The 23,493-nt window shown below is 41.3% G+C and overlaps 1 protein-coding gene and 1 long non-coding RNA gene across 5 annotated transcripts in view; one reads left to right on the forward strand and one right to left on the reverse strand.

Moving 5' to 3' along the window:
* LOC115836721 overlaps positions 1 to 1,374 on the reverse strand; it is a 65,078-nt gene extending 63,704 nt beyond the window's left edge. The window contains exon 1 of the long non-coding RNA XR_004031746.1: positions 1,226 to 1,374. This is a non-coding gene — a long non-coding RNA (uncharacterized LOC115836721). The remainder of the gene's footprint in view (positions 1 to 1,225) is intronic.
* On the forward strand, positions 629 to 22,727 carry LOC100592267 (cytochrome P450 2U1). Of its 4 annotated transcripts, XR_004031745.1 has the most exons (6): positions 629 to 1,388; positions 13,898 to 14,536; positions 16,626 to 16,787; positions 18,599 to 18,766; positions 19,499 to 21,139; positions 21,255 to 22,727. XR_004031745.1 is itself a non-coding variant. In XM_030819191.1 (5 exons), exons 1-5 carry the CDS (start codon positions 899 to 901, stop codon positions 19,675 to 19,677), a joined length of 1,638 nt encoding a protein of 545 aa, XP_030675051.1. In that variant the 5' UTR covers positions 629 to 898; the 3' UTR covers positions 19,678 to 22,723. The 4 variants fall into 4 exon arrangements, 3 of the variants coding, with proteins under 3 accessions (XP_030675051.1, XP_030675052.1, XP_030675053.1); XM_030819191.1 differs by having other exon boundaries at positions 19,499 to 22,723; XM_030819192.1 differs by lacking the exon at positions 21,255 to 22,727 and having other exon boundaries at positions 19,190 to 19,577.
* Positions 22,728 to 23,493: the final 766 nt, after the last annotated feature.

Below are 23,493 nucleotides of genomic sequence, written 5' to 3' on the forward strand. Positions count from 1 at the left end.
AGCTACTTAAATCCACCAAGCAAATTCTGGTTTCGCTATTTCTGTATTTAAGTACATTTTCTAATGCACCCAGGCCACACGCAGGAATGGACACAGCTTTCGCTCTCCGCGTAAGTTTTCTAGCCCAGGGCAAGCTCTCAGAACGTGACTCCTCGTGCCTCGCTGCTCGCCCCTCGCTCCCCCTACTCCCGCCATCATCCCTTCCGCAGAGTTGGCTGCCAAACCGACACCCACAGATTCTGCATTCCACAGCTTCCCAGCATCCTGCTGTCTCTGCGTGGAGGAAACGGTGCTGCGAATCCCGGTTTGGATAAAGAACCCCGTCTTCACTACTACACCGAAGCATGCAGGAATAGGGCGTTGACCCCATTCTCCCAGCTCAGGGTACAGGTGCGAAGGCCGAGCCATCTCACGGGCCTGTTCACCAGTTTCCCGCACTCAGTACAGATCCTAGCACGGTTTATGCACTTCATAACCATGCGTTTGTCAGCTGACAAACGAGTGATAATGACAAACGAATGGCACAAGGGAAACCAACAGCCAATCAGAGCGCAAGGTTGTGTTGCCAGCATCCCAGTTTCAGGGACAGTCACCGCTAAGCCCCACCCTGCAAAGGGACGTAACGGGACTTCGGGGCAAACTTCAGGTCCCGCGCCCCCTAGCCCGCCAACCCCCTCCGCTAGGCTGCCGGCGCGTCTCCAGGTTCCGCCCAGGCGTCGCTGAGTGGTGGCGGCGGGGAGAATGCGCGCGGCGCAGCCAATCCGGGCGCGCTCTTACGCCCCCTGCCCGCCCCCCGACCTTCCAGCGCAGAGCAGGACACTGGCGCCGCGGGGCAGGCAGCTGCGTGCGCCTCTCCTCCCGGCAACAAGGGGAACCCGAGGCCGCCGGCGCCCCGACCATGTCCTCTCCGGGGCCGCCGCAGCCCCCGGCGGAGGACCCGCCCTGGCCCGCGCGCCTCCTGCGTGCGCCTCTGGGGCTGCTGCGGCTGGACCCAAGCGGGGGCGCGCTGCTGCTGTGCGGCCTCGTAGCGCTTCTGGGCTGGAGCTGGCTGCGGAGGCGCCGGGCGCGGGGCATCCCACCCGGGCCCAGGCCCTGGCCCCTGGTGGGCAATTTCGGTCACGTGCTGCTGCCTCCCTTCCTCCGGCGGCGGAGTTGGCTGAGCAGCAGGACCAGGGCCGCAGGGATTGATCCCTCGGTCGTGGGCCCGCAGGTGCTCCTGGCTCACCTAGCCCGCGTGTACGGCAGCATCTTCAGCTTCTTTATCGGCCATTACCTGGTGGTGGTCCTCAGCGACTTCCACAGCGTGCGCGAGGCGCTGGTGCAGCAGGCCGAGATCTTCAGCGACCGCCCGCGGGTGCCGCTCATCTCCATCGTGACCAAGGAGAAGGGTGAGCGGGGGGTCGTGGGCTGTGGGTACGCGGATGCCGCGGATGAGTCTCCAGGTGCGCGGGGGCTGCAGTTCCTGTGCCCCTTCCGGCCGCCCGCGCCGTCAGCCTGCCTCACACCTGCATCCTGAACTAACAGGTGATGGTGGTTGTGGCGCTTCTCCTTAATGATGCCTTTAAGATGCCATCAAGTAGTGACGGCTGCGTGACTTGCTCATACTCCAAGATGAGAAGTAGAAAGTCATCCGGAGATTGAGGGAGAGTAATAGGGATGGCGGGAGGACAAGGTGGCAAGCCAGGTTCCATCTTTCCAAAAGTAGCCTTCCCTTCCACCAGCTGTGACCTCGGAGAGAAACTTTGGCCCCCATGTTAGAAAGAGGGAAGGATATTCTTTTTACCTTGTGGGTTTCGAATGTAAGAATTTAAGAAGATATTTTCCAATAAGATAAAAAGTCCAGAAAACACAGAAGAAGCCTATTACCAAATCTCAGGCTTTGGTTCATAGCCTCTGATTCCTGCGTATGAGAGTCTAAATTGGACATTTTTGCGGGTTGGAAAACGTGTTATCTGCTGCAATAAAATGTCCAATCTAACCTGTCTCTACCGTCACCCTTTGTCTTACTGGCTGGCTTAGGTCTCTAACTTCTTTTCTGAGTCACTCCTACCCATCAGTCAGGTGTTAAATGCCTTTTCCTCGGGGAAGCCTTTTCTCACAGCCTCTGCAAGTAGGGTAGGCTCCCTTGTTAGAACCAGGTCCCTTGCCCAAGCACTTTTCCTTCACTACACTTTTCAAAACTGAAGCTACATAACTTTATGACTTTGGGCCTGGATGTCAGTCTTCACCACTGTTCGGACATCTAGGAGGACAGAGTCGTTACTGCCTGAAACATAGTAGGAGCTCAAGTATCTATTAAATAAATGAATGCTATTTCCTGCCCCTATAACATGGCAAAGAAAGATCTAGGCTTTTCAGAATCTGATGAAGCCAGAGTTTTGCATCAGGATTTTAAACGGAAAAGACAAATATTGTATGATCCACTTATATGAGGTGCTCCTAGCATAGTGAAATTCATAGGGACAGAAAGTCTCAGTTTTGCAAGATGAAAAAAATTCTGTGGATGGATGGTAGCAGTGGTTGCACAACAGTGTGAAAGTACCTAATGCCATTAAAGTGTGCACTTAAAAATGGTTAAGATGGTAAATTTTATATGTATTTCACCACAATTTTTAAAAAAGAAAAGAAAAGCAGGTAGGTTTTCTCCAGGCAGCCATGAGCTCAGAAGAGAATTTTAGGTAGAAGCAGTATTACGAAGGCATGCAGTGGATGAGGTGTGAACTGTGACATTTGTTTTTCAGTGGGGCATTTAAAGTATTATGATCTTTATCCCTACTCATTTAAAATCCTTAGATAATATCTTAGTGTTCATCCATGTTGTGGCATATGTGAAAATTTTCTTTTGAAGACTGACTAATATTCCATCATATGTAGAATCATCCCTCCTTATCTGTAGGGGATTCCTTCCAGGACCTCCTGCAAATAACAAAACCCTAGGATGTTCAAGTCCCTGATATAAAATGGTGTAGTATTTGCATATAGCCTATGCATATCCTCTTGGATACTTTAAATCATCTCTAGATTATTTATAATACCTACTACAATGTAAATGCTTTGTAAATAGTTGTTATACTGTATTGTTTAAGGAATGACAAGAAAAAAAATTCTACACGTTCAGTACAGATGCGGTTTTTTGATCTGCGGTTGGTGGAACCCACAGATGTGGAACCCATGAATGTGGAGGGTCGACTGTATATACCACATTTTGTTTACCCATTCATCCATTGATAGACACTTGTGCCTCCACCTTTGGGCTATTGTGAATAATGCTGCTATAAATAGAAGGGTGCAAATATCTGAGTCCCTAGGAGTTACTTGATCATGTGGTAATTCTAGGTTTAATTTTTTGAAGAACCATCATACCATTTTCCAGTGACTGCACCAGTTTACATTCCCACAGGGGTCCCAATTTCTCCACGTCCTCACCAACACTTTTTTTTTTTCACACTTGCTTTTAAGATTGGGCTTAAATGTTACCTCTTTGAGAATGTGTACCCTGAGATGCTTCCCTACCCTGCAGAAGGAGATGAACTTCTATGATAACATTGTTTCATTTTAAGACCTTCCCAGTCCCTTCTAATCAATCCATAAGTCTTATTGACTCCTACAGCAGATATGTGTGCTACATCCATCTACTTTTCTCCATCTCTACTGCCAGCATCCTCATCCAAGCTACCATCATTTATTTATTTATTTTTTCTAAAGCTACCATCATTTCTAATCTGATACTTTAGAAGCCTCTTAACTGACCTGCTTGCTTCTGCTCCAGATTTTCATCCACAGAGCAGCCAGAAGTATCTCTTACATAAACCATGAATCAAATCTTGTAGCTCTCTGGCTGAAACCAATTGCCTCCCCACTCCTTACTTGACCTACTATGGCCTGAAGGATCTGGCTGCTGCCTTTCTCTTTTTCAACTCTCCCTTCACTTGTACATTTCAACCTGACCTTCCTACTCTAGACACACTAAGCTGATTTCTGCCATGCCTGGGCCTGCCTCAAGGTACGATGTTTGTCTTCTTTGGGCCTGGAATAACTTCTTACTTGACTGATTGCTTGTCATCCCTCAGGTCTCTCAGGCCAGTTGTCACCTTTCAGTGCTATTTTGGTCAATGCCCAGTACCACCTCTTATTTTATCTCATTCATATTTTTCTCATTAAACACTGGCAAGTATTTAGCCTATGACCACTCCCACCTCTCAATGGAATGTGAGTTTCTTTAGGGCAGATATTTTGTTCCTTTTGTTAACCACTGTATCCCTACTTCTTGGCACAGAATAGAGAACCAAAAGATGAATGAATTCGTGCATACAAGCATCTATTGATGTATGTATCACATTTTATTGTAATTTGTTTTGTGTGTCTGTCTCTTGCTCTGGATTTCTTAAGGTAGGAATTAGATTTTCTTCTTTGCGATCTCAACAGTGTAGTTTCCAATTCTTAACAAAACAGTTTATCAGAGTGCTTCTTGGTGGCTATTGTTTGGTTGAGAATCTATAACAAGGTCATTTCTAAGCATTAGTTGGACAACTGCTTACTATTAAATCTCTATTTAGAAAAAGGCTGGGAGCCTGGGGGCAATTTGGTGCTTCAGTAGTATCTCAGCTAAAGTATTTATTCCCCCAAGAGACAGGATTTTCTTAGGCAGTGCTGCTCTGGTATCTGTTGGGTGAATGTGCTGTAAAAGAATTAATGAGAGAAATTTCAGTGGCTGGAGAAGGTGTTGACAAGATAATACAAGGGAAGAACCACATGGCACGAAGTAAATGCTTGTGGAGTTAACTTGGAATAAAGAACAGATCATCTGAATAAGAAAGTGTGGCTAGCAGAGGATTTTTTTAATAGAACTTTTTCAAGAGTGAAGAATAAAAAGGGAGGATGTGAATTTATTTCAAGATGACCATCAAAGGATGAAGGAGCAGATGAGTTGTGAGTGGACTTCCCAGATCAAGAAATGGACAGCATTATCAGCCTGAAGAAGAGAGGCCACTGTGACTACAGTCAAGATGCTCAGCTCAGCAAGACTTCAGGACAGCTCAAATCGTCTTTGGCTACTGTGCCCAGTAGCAAAGGAGTAAATGTGATACTGTCCAGAAACAAGATGTGTAGGCCATAAGAGAAAAGAAATTATGTTAGGAATTAAAGGCCAATAACATTATTCAATATTTATTATTTTTTGAAAGAACTTTGCTGCTGAAGTTGGTGAGAATAGCAGAGAAGGGTATGTTTCATAATGCAATGCAAAGAGAGGCTAGAAATAGTTGACTTAATACATTTGCTGAAAAGTTCCAGAATTTTATTTTTTATGTAGGAATTTTATTTGTTATGTTTAAATTTTTCAAAATTTCATGATTAGACAAGTTGGTCTTCTTCTTAAGCCCATAAAAACTACAGTAAACTAGATAGGCCATAAAGATGCTGTGTCCATCATTCTGATTGATTCTTTTCCTAAGCACAAAAAGAAAAGAAAATTACAAAATCAGAGCTAAGGCTATCAAAGGAGTGTTTCACTCTAAGTGTGCTGATATGGTTTGAAGGTGTCCCCAAATGTTTATGTATTAGAAACTTAATCCCTAATGCAACAATGTCGAGAGATGGGAACTTAAAAGATGACTAGGTCATGACGGCTCTGCCCTCATCAATGGATTAGTGCTGTTATCACCAGAGTGGGTTAGTTATTGTGGAAGTGGGTTTCTGATAAGAAGGATGAGTTTGGCCCCCTTTCTCTCTCTCTCTCTTTCATCCTCTCTTACTCTTCTGCCTTCCACCATGGGATGATGCAGCATGAAGGCCCTTGCCAGATGCCAGTGCTATCCTCTTGGACTTCCCAGCCTTCAGAACTGTAAGAAATAAATCTCTGTTCTTTATAAATTACCCAGCCTGTGGTATTCTGTTATAGCAACACAAAACAGGGTAAGACATGTGATCTGTTTCTTCTAAAAGGTTTGTATACATCACATTTTTATTTTAAAATATTCAAATATAAAGCTTAAAGAACAGTATAAACTTGATTATCTGCAGCTCAGATTTGCTTCAGATTTATAAATAACACATAGCTTTATTTGGTATGTTCTTCTAAAACTTGCAAATGTTGGATACTTAAAGTATCTTTCTCTAACTAGCTTTTGTTATTTAAAAGTGTTATGTTTTAACCATATTATGCAGTATTCCACTAAACAGAATGAACAAAATGGTATCATATTCTCTATTTCACTGTTGATAAAAATTAGGTAAATTTTGCATTTTTTTGCTCTTACAAACTATGCTACCACAAATGCTTGTAGGACACTAGTCATGAAAGTAGAAAAAGAAACACTGATTTGACTCTTAAAACCTGATATGGCTCGGATAATATCACTGGAGACTTGGAGCAAGAGTCAAAGCAAGTTGCAAAGCCATAAAAATAGAAGGCAAAAAGAAATTTTGAAGAATTTTAAAAGTATGGGATAGATCAGTCTGATATATACCTCAAAGGGGAACAAGATGCAAAATGAAATTAGGAAATGAAGATAAACAGGAAATGAAAGTTCATCTGGGGAATTTGAAAATGAATGAGGGAAACAAGTTAACTGAGTATGCAGTAAAATAGGTATTTGAAATGATTTTGAAATAGTTATGCACTCACATTGAGACGGCCTGAATTCTCCCTAATAGGAACACTTCTATGATCCCATGGAAGGAAAGGGTAAATGTAATCAGTGTACAACATCCTCTCTGTTCAGTAGGTGAAGATTGAGATCGTATTAACATTTTCATTATCACCTTCCAGTCTTTTTTCTACATGTACATGTATTTTTTTTTTTTTTTTTTTGAGATGGAGTCTTGCTCTGTAGCCCAGGCTGGAGTACAGTTGCACAATCTGAGCTCACTGCAAGCTCCGCCTCCCAGGTTCACACCATTCTCCTGCCTCAGACTCCTGAGTAGCTGGGACTATAGGCACCTGCACCATGCCTGGCTAATTTTTTGTATTTTTATTAGAGAGGGGGTTTCACCCTGTTAGCCAGGATGGTCTCGATTTCCTAACCTCGTGATCCGCCCACCTCAGCCTCCCAAACTGCTGGGATTACAGGCGTGAGCCACCACGCCTGGCCCATGTACATGTATTTTTAGAAATATATTTGCCTCCTTAAAATGGAATAATTTTCATAATTTTAAAAATTGCTTTTTATCACTTAAAGTATTATGGACATATTTTCATATAATAAAATATCCTCCTGTAGGCCAGGCGCGGTGGCTCAAGCGTGTAATCCCAGCACTTTGGGAGGCCGAGGCGGGCGGATCACGAGGTCAGGAGATCGAGACCACGATGAAACCCCGTCTCTACTAAAAATACAAAAAATTAGCCGGGCGTGGTGGCGGGCGCCTGTAGTCCCAGCTACTCGGAGAGGCTGAGACAGGAGAATGGCGTGAACCCGGGAGGCGGAGCTTGCAGTGAGCCGAGATTACGCCACTGCACTCCAGCCTGGGCGACAGAGCGAGACTCTGTCTCAAAAAAAAAAAAAAAAAAAAAAAATCCTCCTGTAAAGTTCTTAGGAGCTGTATAGTATCTGTTTGTGAGAATGTATCAATGTCAAATTAGTCTATACTTTATTTGGTTTGAGTTGGATTTTTATGTTTCCACTGCCTAGCACCTGTTCCTTGGACAAGAATACCCGCTTCTTCTGAGGAATTCTTTTTTTCTGACCTCAGTCCCTTTTACCCTTAACTGTGGTTGAACAGGAGGTGCCATATCTTTACATAAACTCACCTTCTTGGCCACAGTGGTAAGTTGAGGGACATACTGACCAAAAGTGGACTGATCAGAATTTCTAACCTTTTTGTAACTGGTTAATCTGTAGGCCAGGCAAAGAACTCAACAATTCACAACTATACATCAATCCTCACATAGTTTTGGGATAAGAATAGCATGGCATAGTTAGAAACCTCAAGCCAGAAAATAAATTTAAGTTATCTCAAGTTGGTATCACCGCAGTACACCTTACTGAAGCATTTGAATCCTTCCCCAGAATTTCTCAGGTTGAATCTAGAAAATAGAGGGCTTTTCCTTTTGGTGGTGAAACTGGGAAAACAGGCATCTCAGGATAGCTCATGTTTCATTGAAAAGCTGGTTTGCAGTTGGAAAGAATGAAGTCAGAGAGAGAGAGGAGGGAAAAATAGGTACAGGGAGAAAGAGTTCTGTGACAGTATTCCCTGAGGTGGCAATACCCTTTCCTTCCTGTTTTTTCATTCCATAGCCTAACTGGCCTGTTCGATGAACTAGCTTGAGGGTATATTTTTGTTATTCTGAAGCAAAAGAGTCCTGATTTTTGCTTCGGAGCCATTTTGCTAGACCAAATATTTCTAAAATACAAATATGTAGTTTAAAAATGGTTAGATGATAAGATCAAGGACCTAACAAAGGAAAAATAATGTTTTTTGATAAATAGGACAAAGCAGAGATGTTATATGTGATATATTAAATAAGGAGAGGGCCAGGCACAGTGGCTCATGCCTGTTAACCCAGCACTTTGGGAGGCCGAGGCGGGTGGATCACCTGAGGTCAGAAGTTCAAGACCGGCCTGGCCAACATGGTGAAGCCCCATCTCTGCTAAAAATACAAAAATTAGCCGGGCGTGGTGGCATGCGCCTGTAGTCCCAGCTACTCGAGGCTGAGGCAAGAGAATCGCTTGAACCCAGGAGGCGGAGGTTGCAGTGAGCCGAGATGGCGCCACTGCACTCCAGCCTGGGTGACAGAGTGCGGCTCCGTCTCAAAAAAATAAATAAAAATAAGGAGAGAGGGTAGGTGGGATTGGTATCAAATCCTGAAGCTGGTTTGGAAGACCATATCTATCCAAGAGAAGAGGAGGCCCACCAACACTTGGCCTCTGAATACTCTGCAGCAGAAGACTTGGTCATGGTTAAAGACAGGAGGAATGATTAAACTTTGGTACCCTAGGAAATAGTTTATGGGCCTTTATTACACAAAAGAAGAGTTCTGGTTTCAGGAGTGGGTAAGACATTTCCATTCCTTCTTTGTCTCAACAATCACATACCATACCAGAGGAATGTTGAACAGAAGCACATACTCTATCCACATTGAAATGAAATGACACATCTACATTTCTGCACCACGACATCTGAAGACAAAGTGGCTATACGATTGGCAAATGACTTAATAGAGTGGAGGACGACTACACCTAAGCATCTACAGAGGGGAATGCCAGTGGAGTATGAGAGGACAGAATGAGAACTACTCCCCTAGTTTACCATGCAGAATCTCAAAACGGGTTAGAAATTGGAGGTACCAGTGACAGAAATGAGCCAGTAGACTGAGAACAAGGATAGTTTGAAATGCACATAAAATAAGATCAGGTCCTTATCACTGCCCCCACCCCTGCAGAAAATATAGGTAGATGCTCTGGAGAGCCTTGGCTGGGGGATGGGGGGTAGGGAAGAGATATGGCCTGGCAAAATTAAAAGTTGCTTCTAGACAAAAACAGAACTCTTGAGATGCTTCAGCTGGGTGAAAGTTTGACAAAGAACACTCAACAACCCTGACCAACAACAAAAGAAAACAAGGTTGAATTTTTTCAACCATTTATAAATGTAAAAGCTAGTCTTGGCTCTCCGGCTGTACAAAGGCGGCAGGCTGGATTTGGCCTTTGGGCTGTAGTTTGCCAACCACTCAACTAGACTTTAAGTAAGCATGTTAAAAATGTAAGAGTGAACATTTACCCTGTTTGTCTCAACCTAAAGGAAGATGAGAAGGAAGGGGGAAAAGAATGAACAAAGCAGATAAACAAATCTCAAAATAGTATGTTAGAAATTAGTATTAGAATAAATGTAAGAGGACTAAACTTACTGGCTAAAGGACAGCTTGCCAGAATGGATTTTTTTAATATCCAATTATATGTTGTTTTAAGAGACATAATCTATCTTCCCCAAAAAAGAGACATTCCCCCAACATAAGGGTACAGAAAAGTTCAAAATGAAAAGGTTTTACAATACTAAGAAAATACTTTAAAAAGAAAAGCTGGTTCTTTTTTGACAAAAGGTACTCTAAGTGATACTTTATTGTTAAGAAAAAGGAGGGCATTCATGATAAATGGATCCACTTTTTAAAAATTTAAAAAACAGGAAGATAGAATTCTAAGCTTGAATGTACCTAACAATGTCATCTAATATATATCTGTATTTAACAGCATATATATATATATATAAATATAAATCTGTATAGCTACATTGATATTTATCTACCTTTAGCAAAAACTTACAGAACTGTAAAGAGAAACTGATATAGCTATAACAAAATAGCTTAATATAAGTATTTGGTTGAGAGATCAAGCAGTTAAAAATTTGTTAAGGATACAGAAAATTTGGCTTTGACCGTTATCAGGCTTTCTCTATTGGACATATAGAGAGGACATTCCTCAAAATTACTTGGACAGACATTCTTCTCAACTTTATTTAGAAATTTCATTGGCCACATAGTAGGGTAAAAAAGCAAGCAAGTGTCAAATGTCAAATATCAGCATAAGATAAACCAGGTAAGGTAGCAAAGAAGACTCAAAATAGAAACTTTTTTTTTTTTTTTACTTAAAACCAAATAATGAAAATACACGGAAACAAAACTTGTGAACTGCAGCTAGAGTAGTACCCAGACAGAGGCAAATGTAGAGCTTTAAATTATTTATTAAGATAGAGGTCTGAAAATTAATGAGTCAGATGGCCAACATTATGTATTATAAAAAGAAGTGAATAAACCTAAAGGAAAAGAGAAACATGTTCCAATTTTAGACAAATTCTTTCAGAGACAAAGACTACACCCTGACTTGTTTTAGGAGGCCAGTATATTCAAGACAAATACAGCATGAGAAAGGAAACTTATAAGCCATTGTCATTCGTGAATATACTATTTTTAAAAAACTTAGGAAACAAAATCCAGCAATTTTTTAAAGAAATTTAAAAACAAGCAAGTTTAGATTCATTCTTAGATTACAAGTTCAATCATCATAAAGAAGGCAGTTTTCAAATTAACCTAGAAATTAAGTGTATCTGCGTGAGAATGGAGACATAGATGCTACAAAGTGGGCGTCTAAGCCAAGTTCTGCCAGCAGAAATTCTGCCTCTCCTGGGGTCTTGGTGGCCACATCCAGAGACAAACAGGCTCAGACTGGGGATGGGGCCTGGGGGTGAACCCAGGCCCTCCCAGGAGACAACTTAGCTGCCAGTCACCACCTATTAGGCTCCTCCACCCACTGCCTGCACCTCAGCAAATGCCTCCTATAATCTGTGGATCCCCCAGACCTCTGTGTTAAAAAAAAAAAAAAAAAGAAATTAAATGCAGTTCCAACCAAAATCCCTAAATAAGTTTGAGAAACTGATTTTGAAGTTTTTGAAACAGTTTTTAAAAAGAACGAGGTTTTGTAGGGAAGGGGGGACTTCCCTATTAGATATAAAAAATTACTATAAAGTCTATTTATATCTTACTATAAAGTAACAGTAATTAAGACAATGTGCTTTGAGCACAGTGATAAACACATAGACCAATATAACCAACTAGAAAGCCTGTAAACTGGCCCACCCCTATATAGGAAATGTGTATCAGAGACAGCATTACAGATTGGTGGTGAAGGGTGAGGTGGAGTGGGGACCCTTTGACAAATCATGCTTGAACAATAGGTTGTCTGCATAGGGAAAAAATGTTTGGATTACTACCTCACAATAGGTAGGAATACCTAATACAAATATAAATTCCAGGTAGATTATAGAAACAAATGTGAAAACAAAATTTAAAATTTTTACAAGAAAATAGAGAATGTGTTTATGAACCCATTGTAGGAGGAGATTTCTAAAATAAGATATGCAGCACAAATCAAAGGATTGATAAATCCAACTATATTTAAAACTTGTGCTTATCAAATAATATCATTTAGAAACTTTAAAAATCACATGATAAAAGATCTGCTATGTATTTCAAATATATAAGAAAAAGAAAATTGCACAGTAGATAAATGAAAATTACAGAATAGGAAATCTGGCCAATAACCATATAAAAAGCTGCTCTGACCCACTGGTAACAATCAGAGAAATGCAAATAAAACCAGATGAGATATGTTCCAGCCCTCTGATTGACAAAACTAAAACACTGACAAGTATCAAGTGATGGCAACTATTCTGAACAAATGAGAACATTTAAACACTTCTGTGAACACACTTTCAGGGTACTCTCCACTTCAGAAAGTAATCTACAATGTCTAGTCATACTGAATATGTACATATCTTATGACTCATCAGTCAGTCCAGTCTTAGCAATGTCTTTAAAATTCTGAGGAAGTCCAATGGTAGAATAAATATCACACATAATCTTTAGAAATTCACCTCCCATGCATCCTTTCTCAGAAGCTACTAGAGGATGTGCTTCAGCAAAATGAGGGAGTAAAACAAAGAGGAAGAAATATAATTCAGGAAATGGGTTCTGACACAGAAGAAAATTCCCAAATGATAACTAATACAAGTCATAGCACCTGAACCAAAGGCCTACAGAGCAACCACTGCAGATTTGAGCAGACATTTGGAAGATTCCAGTGAGGAAAGTGAAACTGATAAATTGTCTGATACGTTTGACTGCATGGATGTTTACATTGAAAGACATTTTATAGGGATATTAAAGAATATGAGAAAATTTAACCACAGAGCAGGGTCTTTATTTCATTTGCAGCTGTATCTACTGCACCCCATGCCTGGCACATAGTAAGAATTCAGAAATAATGTGGGAAGGAAGGAAGCTAGCCAAAATGATAGAGTACACCATGGAAAATAGGATGAAAAAGGTGACAGAAAACAAGGAATACTTGAGAACAATTTGATACAACATCTGGGAGCAATTTTGCGGGGTTTGATGGTGGGATGTATAAGTGAAAATCAAATAGGATGTAGTTGTGGATGACCTTAACAAGTTCATATGTTTTAAAATCAGGGCTGCTGCCAACAACAGACATTTTAGATTACCTGCCAGTTATCAGATTCCAAATTTTGATGTCCAATAGTTCTAATCTAGTTGGGCTATTCAGTCAGCTAATATTTAACAACCTCTCCTATGTACCAAGCACTATGCCGGAAGCTGGATTTTAATGGTGAGCACAATGAGATATGGTCTCTGCCCTCATGTCAATCTGTTGCTATAATTATCCTTCAGTTCAGAATGTTCAGAATATAGGTGTTTAGAGTATGGGGATATATATAGCCTGAAATATTTTTCTGTCTTTTTTTTTCTTTTTTTAGAGGCAGGGTCTTGCTCTGTCACCCAGGCTGGAATGCAGTGGCATGATCATAGTGGACTGCAGCATCCAATTCCTGGGCTCAAGTGATTCTCCAACCTTAGCCTCTTGAGTACCTGGGGCTTACAGATGCATGCCACCACACCCGGCTAATTTTTTTTTTTTTTAATAGAGATGGGGTCTTGTTCTGTTGCCCAAGCTGGTCGGGAACTCCTGGCTTCAAGCAGTCCTCCCACCTCAGCTTCCCAAAGCTCTGGGATTATAGGCATGAGTCACTGTACCTGGCCACCTGAGAAATTTTCTAAGCCTGGATTCACTCTTATGAAATATAATACTTTGAAATGCACAATAACTTTGAAAATGAAACTCATTGCTTTTCATTTCACCAGGAGTTACTATCTATAATAATAAGCTTTAGAGCAAATTCTCCTTAGATATGATTTTTGTTATTATTAGAAACACATACTGTCTTGATAACTAAATTTTACCAATCATTCTTCTTGACTAGTGGTCTTTGTATATATATGAGGAGTTTTCCATAAGTGACTTGAAAAATACAGAATGCACTCCATGGTAGGTCTGTTCAGTGTTACCAGGAATGCTGTTTCTCATCTTCCTTTCTTGGTGTTGCTTTGCAGGGGTTGTGTTTGCACATTATGGTCCCATCTGGAGACAACAAAGAAAGTTCTCTCATTCAACTCTTCGTCATTTTGGGTTGGGAAAACTTAGCTTGGAGCCCAAGATTATTGAGGAGTTCAAATATGTGAAAGCAGAAATGCAAAAGCACGGAGAAGAAGACCCCTTCTGCCCTTTCTCCATCATCAGCAATGCCGTCTCTAACATCATTTGCTCCTTGTGCTTTGGCCAGCGCTTTGATTACACCAATAGTGAGTTCAAGAAAATGCTTGGTTTTATGTCACGAGGGCTAGAAATCTGTCTGAACAGTCAAGTCCTCCTGGTCAACATATGCCCTTGGCTTTATTACCTTCCCTTTGGACCATTTAAGGAATTAAGACAAATTGAAAAGGATATAACCAGTTTCCTTAAAAAAATCATCAAAGACCATCGAGAGTCTCTGGATAGAGAGAACCCTCAGGACTTCATAGACATGTACCTTCTCCACATGGAAGAGGAGAGGAAAAATAATAGTAACAGCAGTTTTGATGAAGAGTACTTATTTTATATCATTGGGGATCTCTTTATTGCTGGGACTGATACCACAACTAACTCTTTGCTTTGGTGCCTGCTGTATATGTCGCTGAACCCCGATGTACAAGGTAATTAATAGGTGTTTCCTTTGTTCATGGCAAAACCAGGTAATTTAAATCAGGATTAGCAACCTCAGTGATCTGGTGGCTTCTAACACTGAGCAATGTCTTCAGGCTGGCAAACAAATTCTTGCAACTCATAGGGAGTTGGTAAGATGTTAACAGTGAAACCCAAGTTTCTAGACAGTAGGACTGAGGTCATAACTTACTTACCCCTGCTTAAATCTCTACGTGTCTGATTCTGTGTGAAATCTATGATCATGAACGACCTTTAGAAAAGAACATTCTAGAGCTGAAGGGAATCATAATGCTGATCTGAACACCTTTTTTTTTTTGAAATTGGAGAACAGAGACTCAGAGAAGGTGTGTGCTTTTTTTTTTTTTTTTTTTTTTTTTTTTTGAGACAGAGTCTCGCCATCGCCCAGGCTGGAGTGCAGTGGTGCGATCTCCGCTCGCTGCAGGCTCCGCCCCCCGGGGTTCACGCCATTCTCCTGCCTCAGCCTCCTGAGTAGCTGGGACTACAGGCACCCGCCACCTCGCCTGGCTAATTTTTTTTTTTGTATTTTTAGTAGAGACGGGGTTTCACCGTGTTAGCCAGGATGGTCTCGATCTCCTGACCTTGTGATCTGCCTGCCTTGGCCTCCCAAAGTGCTGGGATTACAGGCGTGAGCCACCACGCCCGGCATAGTTGTGTGACTTTCACAAGGTCACACAGCTAGTTCTACCACCTAGTCCCAATAGATACTGAAAGTCCGTGGCAGTTCAGAGTAGAAGAATACAGGGAGGATGGTGTATTATTAGTTTCTGTTGCTGTTATAACAAATTACCACAAACCCAGTGGCTTAAAACAACACAAGTTTCTTAGAGTTCTATACATTGTAAGTCTGATATATGTCTCATTGGACTGAAAATCAGGATATTGACAGGGCTGCATTCCTTTCTGGAGGGTCTAAAGAAGAATAAGTTTCCTTGCTGTTTCTGGCTTCTACAGCTCATGGCTTCCTTCTTCTGTCTTTGAAGGCAGCAGTGTTGCATCTCTGTAACCATTTGTTCATAGTCACATCTTCCTCTGACTCTGAACTCAACCGGGAAAGGTTATCTGACTTAAAAACGATGTTCTTAGATTGGGCACACCCAGGTGACCCAGGATAATCTTCCCATTTCTGTGTCCTTAGGTTAATTACATCAGTTTAGTCCCTTTTGCCATGTAAGGTATTATGTTTACAGACTCCAGAGGATTAGGGTGTGTACATCTTGTATGGGCCCATATTCTGCCTACTATAGATGTGATTATACCTACCTGTATTAGTTAATTATTGCTGGGTAGCAAACTACCCCCAAATTTACTAGCTTTACAAAAACCACCACCATGTATTATCTCCCAGTTTCTGAGGGTCAGGAATCCAGGAATGACTTCCAGTTTAGGGTTTCTCATGAAGTTAGAGTTAAGATGTTGGCTGGGGCTGCAGACTTGAATGAGACCAAAGAATCCAGGTCCAGGGTGGCTATCCATACTCATTAGCCAAGTTCCTTACCACTGTGACCCTTCCATAAGGCCACTTCACTTGGTGGCTTCCTTCCCCAAAAGCGAGCAACCTGAGAGAGAGAGAGAGTGGCAAAGATGAGGAGCCACTCTGATCTCAGAAGTGACATGCCGTCACTTCACCCTTATTCTCTTGGTCACACGGACCAACTTGGTAGAGTAGGAGGGGACTGCACAAGGATATAAACCACAAGAATGGGGAATATTGGGGGCCACTTTAGGCTATCACATGTTGTCACAGTCTACTTAGAGTGTCAATCCCATGTTCATATGAGAGTATGACTTAGGATGCCCCTGAATCCAGAGTGTTTTCTCTTTGGCACCTCTATCTGTTACACTATCCCACTTCTAAATCACAGAGTGGCACAGGCACCCTGGGGCTAGCTGTCTCTACCTGAAATGTCCGACCAATGCTTCAACTTCACTGAGGCAGAGTCAGGCCTGAACTGCCAACTGACCAGTCATATATTAGTGGTGATGGAAAGTATGCAGAGGAGGGCACATTCAACTCTCTCCCATGCTTATCTTCTGGTTTATTCTTCCCTTTTCACATAGAAAAGGTTCATGAAGAAATTGAAAGAGTCATTGGTACCAACCGAGCTCCTTCCCTCACAGACAAGGCCCAGATGCCCTACACAGAAGCCACCATCATGGAAGTGCAGAGGCTAACTGTGGTGGTGCCGCTTGCCATTCCTCATATGACCTCAGAGAACACAGGCAAGTCCAGGGTCTTCCTCTTTGAATGCCCTTGACAGAAGCAGGGCCCTCTAATCCAGGGTAGTTGAGATGAGGGGTGTGGTGACTGTTGTCTAGCTTGATCCTTCTGAAGATTTAGCATTGTGTCATAGGTAATAAAATGTCTAGGAAATGTTCAGCCCTCCACTGTGCATCACTGGTTGTACTAGAATTCTACCACTGCTTAGTTTTACTAGTAGCTCTGTAGCCTTCAGAGCATACACACTTATACTGACAAAACAAATAATGTCGAAATTTAAATTGGCTATGTTGGCAGAAAAAGCTCCAGAATTGACACCTCTCCCTCCTTTTCATGGAGGTCAGAAGAGCTCGTCTAAATGTGGATTAAGGATTTTGCCTGAAAATTATCTTACTTCAACTTTTAAAATTCTGCAGCTGAAGCAAAAATATTAAATAATTAGAAGGCCGGGTGTGTTGGCCCACACCTGTAATCCCAGAATTTTGGGAGGCCGAGGCAGGTGGATCACTTGAGGTCATGAGTTCGAGACCAGCCTGGACAAGATGGTGAAACCCCATCCCTACTAAAAATACAGAAATTAGCCAGGCATGGTGGTGCACAACTGTAGTCCCAGCTACTCAGGAGGCTGAGGCAGGAGAATCGCTTGGAACTGGGAGGTTGCAGTGAGCTGAGATTGCGCCACTGCACTCTAGCCTGGGTGACGGAGCAAGACTCTGTCTCAAAAAAAAAAAAAAAAAAAAAAAAGGGCCGGGTGCGGTGGCTCACACCTGTAGTCCCAGCACTTTGGGAGGCCCAGGAGTGTGCATCACTTGAGACCAGGAGTTCGAGACCAGCCTAGCCAACATGGCAAAAACCCATCTCTACTAAAAATACAAAAATTAGCCAGGCATGGTGGCACACTCCTGTAGTCCCAGCTACTCAGGAGGCTGAGGCAGGAGAAGAATCACTTGAACCCGGGAGGCAGAGGTTGCAGTGAGCCAAGATTGCGCCACTGCACTTCTGCACTTCAGCCTGGGTGACAGAGTGAGACAGCCTGTCTCAAAATAATAATAATAATAATAATAATAATAATTAGAAGAGCCCATCTTATTCTAAAGTCACCTGTTTCAGCCTGTCACCTACAGTGAACTCTATTTGGTCATGTCCAGACTCTCTTTAAACATCCCTATTAACAAGGAATTTACCTCTGGAGTCAGCCCATAGTATAATGGGCTTGATCTAGTTTTAAGACAGTTATAGCATGCCGTTGCTTATACATGACATCAGATCACTTAACAGTTTTTTTTTTTTTTTTTTGGTACAAGTTAGATAGACTGTTTATAGTATCTTTTGGGCATTGTTTAAAGCGCATATTGACTTGTCAGCTGGTAAGAGCCAGGGTTGGCTTCCCTGTATATGTCTTTATCTTAGTTTACCTCCTTAGTTTACCATACCTTGTATGGACATAAATGACCCTGTAAACTAAGTTTTATACATATTGGGAATTTTAATTTTTAGGGAAAGTTTACTTGAAATGCCCTATTGTTTCTGTTTTAGTGTTTTCTCTTCATTGTAATGTTTTTATGGTTTTATTTATTAATTCAGCATTCATTGGAGCACTGCCTGCTCCGTGTCTCAGGTGGGTCCTGGGATGGTGCGGGGAGAGGGGTGCCAGTTGATAAGATCTTATCCCTGCCCTCAAGTACCTCACAGTTTGGTCTCAGCCAATTAAAGTGCTAGGTATATAACTATATTTTTTTTTTTTCAGATAATGATGTTCAGGGAGAACTACTAGTAAAAGCATACTGAATAACACCCATATGTTTTGTTTTAGTGCTCCAAGGGTATACCATTCCTAAAGGCACATTGATCTTACCCAACCTGTGGTCAGTACATAGAGACCCAGCCATTTGGGAGAAACCGGAGGATTTCTACCCTAATCGATTTCTGGATGACCAAGGACAACTAATTAAAAAAGAAACCTTTATTCCTTTTGGGATAGGTCAGTTACACTTTTTTAAACTGCATAATTTTTAAAAGAAGTAGAACTAAAATAATATTTTATTATTTCATGTTGTTTTAAAAATGTTTCTTTCTTGGCAAGCTAATATAAGAGAAGGGATCAATAATTTAGATAAGGCATCTCCACTATGTTCGTTCCAGATTTTAATACAGCAGTTGGTTTTAAATCTCTAAATATGACTAGAAATTTTACTTTCATAGCTGATCAGGTAATTTTGGGGGGTCCCAGGGAGCTACTGAAGTTAAGAGCAATTTCTGATCTGGTCTGGTGGGTGAGAGGATGGGTTCTCTAATCTCAACAGTTCCTCTTTTAGGTTCCTAGATTAGAAACATAGGATTCTTTCTATGGAAAAAGGGAGGCTCTAGGGATTCTTATCTGAATTTTTTTGCCTTAATCTTCCAGGTAAAAGTGAAGGAAAGAGGTAAGTAGGCACAGAAGAGACAGGATAACTGCCACATTGGATCTGTCTCTAGTTCCTGTCTGGAATGAGGATAGGTTTTTATGAGTAAGAGTTAAAATGTGGATTTGATATGTAAAAATTCTGATCAGCATATGCTGTGGGAGGCTACGTTGTATATATGGCAATTTGACTTAAAAACTCCATCTGCATTTAGAATACTCAATTTAGATATTTCATATAAATTTGTACTTTTTGAAATAGGAGAAGGGATGGTATTATAATCCTTCATTTTTTTCTGATCTCATTTTTAGGGAAGCGGGTGTGTATGGGAGAACAACTGGCAAAGATGGAATTATTCCTAATGTTTGTGAGCCTAATGCAGAGTTTCACATTTGCTTTACCTAAGGATTCTAAGAAGCCCCTCCTGACTGGAAGATTTGGTCTAACTTTAGCCCCACATCCATTTAATATAACTATTTCAAGGAGATGAAGAGCATCTCCAGGAAGAGATGGTAAAAAGATACATAAATACATATCCTTCTAAGCAGATTCTTCCTACTGCAAGGGACAGTGAATCCAGCAACTCAGTGGATCCAAGTTGGGCTCAGAGAGGTCAGAAGGAGGGTAGAGCACACTGGGAGGTTTCATCTTGGAGGATTCCTCAGCAGGATACTTCAGCCATTTTAGTAATGCAGGTCTGTGATTTGGGGGATAGAAACCAAAGTACCTAGGAAACGGGATATCTAGATTTTACTTGCAGTGGCTTCCACCAATGGGCCGATCTTCTCATTTCTTAGTGCCTCAGACATCCCATATGTAAAATGAGAGTAATAAAACTTGGCTTCTCTCTACCTCTCAGCACTAATGATGGTCAAATGCCTTACATCTTTTCTGATATCTCTAAAATGCTGTTAAGTTCTGGAGAAGAACTTCAGGAGAAGAAGATCTATCAGCTGGCTTTTAAAGACCTGTGACAACATGAAAGTGGTGTTCAGCCTGGAATGCTTTGTCAGAGAAGGGTGTGGATTTAGGTTATACTGGGGGAGAACTTTTCTCAGCACAGATTCTATGCCAGCTTCTTTGGGCTTGTTCTGTTACTATCTTTTTGTTTTTGATATTAGTTTTTACTTTTTGTAGATGTGGGATGAAGTGGACTCTGTCGTGTATATTGAAGAAAAAAGAAATTATAATTTTAAAAAATCCCTTGTAGGATTATTATCTAAATTTATATGTCTACCTTCTACTACAACTAAAGGAACAGTGAGCCTTGCTACCTCTTTAGTAGCTTCATGGCAGAATTCCTTTCTACTGAGTTATTCGCAAAGATGCAGCTCTACCTTCTTACTTAAGGCCTGAATGGTGAGCATGGGGATTTTGATACTGGGACTCATCAGGAAAGGATTCTGCTTTCAAACTATACTGAACATTCCTGTCCTAGCCTCCCTGCCACCAGGCCCAATGTATCTGATCCTTGAATATACTCTCAAAGAATTCACTTTATTAAGAGAACTAAATTGTTTCTAAATGTAGATGGTCCCTCTGGAAGAGCAGTTTTCAGCAGGGTTGGTAACCCCTACAGAGGGAGTTTGGAAATGTGTGGGTATGTTTCTTGGTTATCATAATGATGGGGGTGCTACTGGCCTTCTGCTGCCATGGGACCAGGATGCTAAATGTCAAGGTAATCCTATACAGTGAAGAATTGTCCTGCTCAAGATGCCAGGATATCCCCCAGTGAGAACATGCTCCAAAGAATGACCACCCCTTTCTTTTATTCTCCCACAGTGCTCCATGTACAGAAGTAAGCATAGCAGTCATATGAGCAACCATACTCCTGAACCTTTCCTCATGCTGGCTCTATACTTAATCCTTTACTTGTATGTTTCTGTAATTCTTACAGAAATTCTATTAAGAGGGTGGCATACTGTAGTGGATGAAGCTGAGGCTTATAGAAGGTAAGGCACAAAGTTAAAAAGTAACATCACTGGGTTTCAAGCCTACTGGTCTCTGTGACTAAAGAACACTTTCAGAACCACTTCTCGATTCTGCCACCACTTGATCCCATAACAGGCTCCCCTTGGCCTCATGCTGGAGTTGCGTGTGTCCGTCCTCATCCCAGGCTGAGCTCCTTGAGGTGAGGATGTTGTGCTGATTGCCTCCCTCACAGTGCCTTGGTCTTAGTGGATGCCCAGTCGTCTTGTGAATGACTTTTAAGAAGTGTACTTAAGAGAAAAATCCTACCTTATTTGAATATTTACAAGTCATATTTTTGTTGCTTAAAGGTGATAAATCAGTGTGTTATTTGTTAATGTCCATTAAAGCCAGTTTTTAAAAAAATCACTGGACTTTTGTGTTTATCATTTAAAACAACCATTTTAAACAAACTTAGAACGATGCCTTAGCTGTTTATATGTAACAGAATGTAAGCTTCCACCACCTGGAGACTAGGCCATATCCAGGGACCTCTCATTCACTTTCCTAAAGGAGAGAAGCAGCTACTGCTGTTCCTACTGATAGAGAAGAGGGCAAGAAAAGATCCAGAGTGGCTGTTACTTTGAGAATTAAACAAAAGATGAAATTCTGAACTTAAAACACTTCTGTTTGACTGGCCTCCTATAACTGGTCACCCTTCTTTGCTCTGTTTTCCAGATAAATAGAGACACCAGATCTCCCTAACCTCTGACTTCTGCCATTAGCCATACTCTGTGTAGTTAGATCTCAGTCTGGGAATGGCATTCCAGGGCAATTGTGAACATGAGGCTAGATTTTTCCTTTGATTTAGCACATTCCTAGGCAGACTTTTGCAAGCTCAAAAAATGAAAATAATATCTGCTTAATCAAAACATAATCAGAGGAAGAAGAAAAAATATTTTAAAATAATTGATTGATTTTTGACTCTACATTCTTTATCTACCATACTGCTCTTTTCCTTTTTAGAAATACTACTAAGCACTTTCAGTATAGATAAATGACATACAGGCTAATATTTAGGTGTCTTAGGAATTTTTGCTTCTTGAAAAAGAAAAGCTAATAGCCTAACTGCAGAGGAACTGAGTGGATGGAGTAGCTGCTGTATAGCTTTTTAGACGAGATGATACAGTGTGGATTACACTGTACCTTGGGCGGGACAGTTTGTTCTTGATATGGAATTCATATGCTTTTGAATTGCACTAATAACTCAGCATTAACAAGTGTATTACTCCTTAAATCATACATGCATTTTCAATATTCCTAACCAAATAGTTAATAGCTTATTGAGAAGAAGTCTGTTCTTGGAGAGATGTTGAAATTAGATGTTTATTAAACTTTAAAATATAATGCCTTAAGCTGTGGCACTTTAAAAACATCTTTATATATAAATTGCTAAAAGGACTATTAATGCTTTTCTCAGACATATTGGCATTTTACAATTTTGCACATCATGGTTTATTTGAAATCAAAAAATAACTGTACTTTGTTTTATAAGTCTACCTAATATCTCATTTTTGATTCTCATCTTTAGCACAGTTTTGTTGCTTTTATTAAACTATTTTAACTGAGAAAGTGTCATGTCTGGTTTTTTTGGTTTTTATTTAATTGCTACACAAAATTTTGTTTTACCAGATACCAAGTTAATGTAAAAAGAAAATAGGCCTCCAAAGACAGATGTCCACAATAGAATGTAAGCATGGTCCTTAGAAACAAGGGTAATTCTTTTAAAATTTCCCCATGGAGTGAAGTTCCTTAGAGGACTGCATCACCACCCAGGTGTCTGATATTCCCTGTGGAAACTCAGCATGAGTTGAGAGGAGATGGGCCACATGGGCCTGCTGTGGCCAAATATTGAGTGTGGTCTCACACTTCCCAGCTCAGGAAAAAGAGCTTTTTCATACTTGAACCATACTTTGCCTGTGGAGGGACCCCCGGCCAGCTTTTTCCACAGCCTGCTCTTCTTCCTGAAGTCACAGCTCAGGCAGCATCTCCTCAGAGAGGTCACCCACCATGACATCCAAAGTGGCCTTTCCTGAGAACTCCCTGTTCTCATCACCCAGTTTATTTCCTCCAGACCCCTCATCACTAACTGCAACTACCTTGTTTATTTAAACCTTCTGTTTCTATCCTTTCTCTCATCTCCACTCCATGAGGATGTCAGGGACTGACTGTATCTGATAACTTACCAAGAGTGGATGCCTTACACAGAGCAGGCATCAGTAAATATGTTGGGCAAATGAAGAATTAAGTGAGTTTGATGGAAGGTGATTATTTGATCCTAGGCTACAGAGGTGATGATACAGGCAAACCTGTCATTGTTTTCTGTCTGCTGCCTCAG

The sequence above is a fragment of the Nomascus leucogenys genome, chromosome 9 (genome assembly GCF_006542625.1).
Source record: "Nomascus leucogenys isolate Asia chromosome 9, Asia_NLE_v1, whole genome shotgun sequence".
NCBI lineage: Eukaryota > Metazoa > Chordata > Mammalia > Primates > Hylobatidae > Nomascus > Nomascus leucogenys.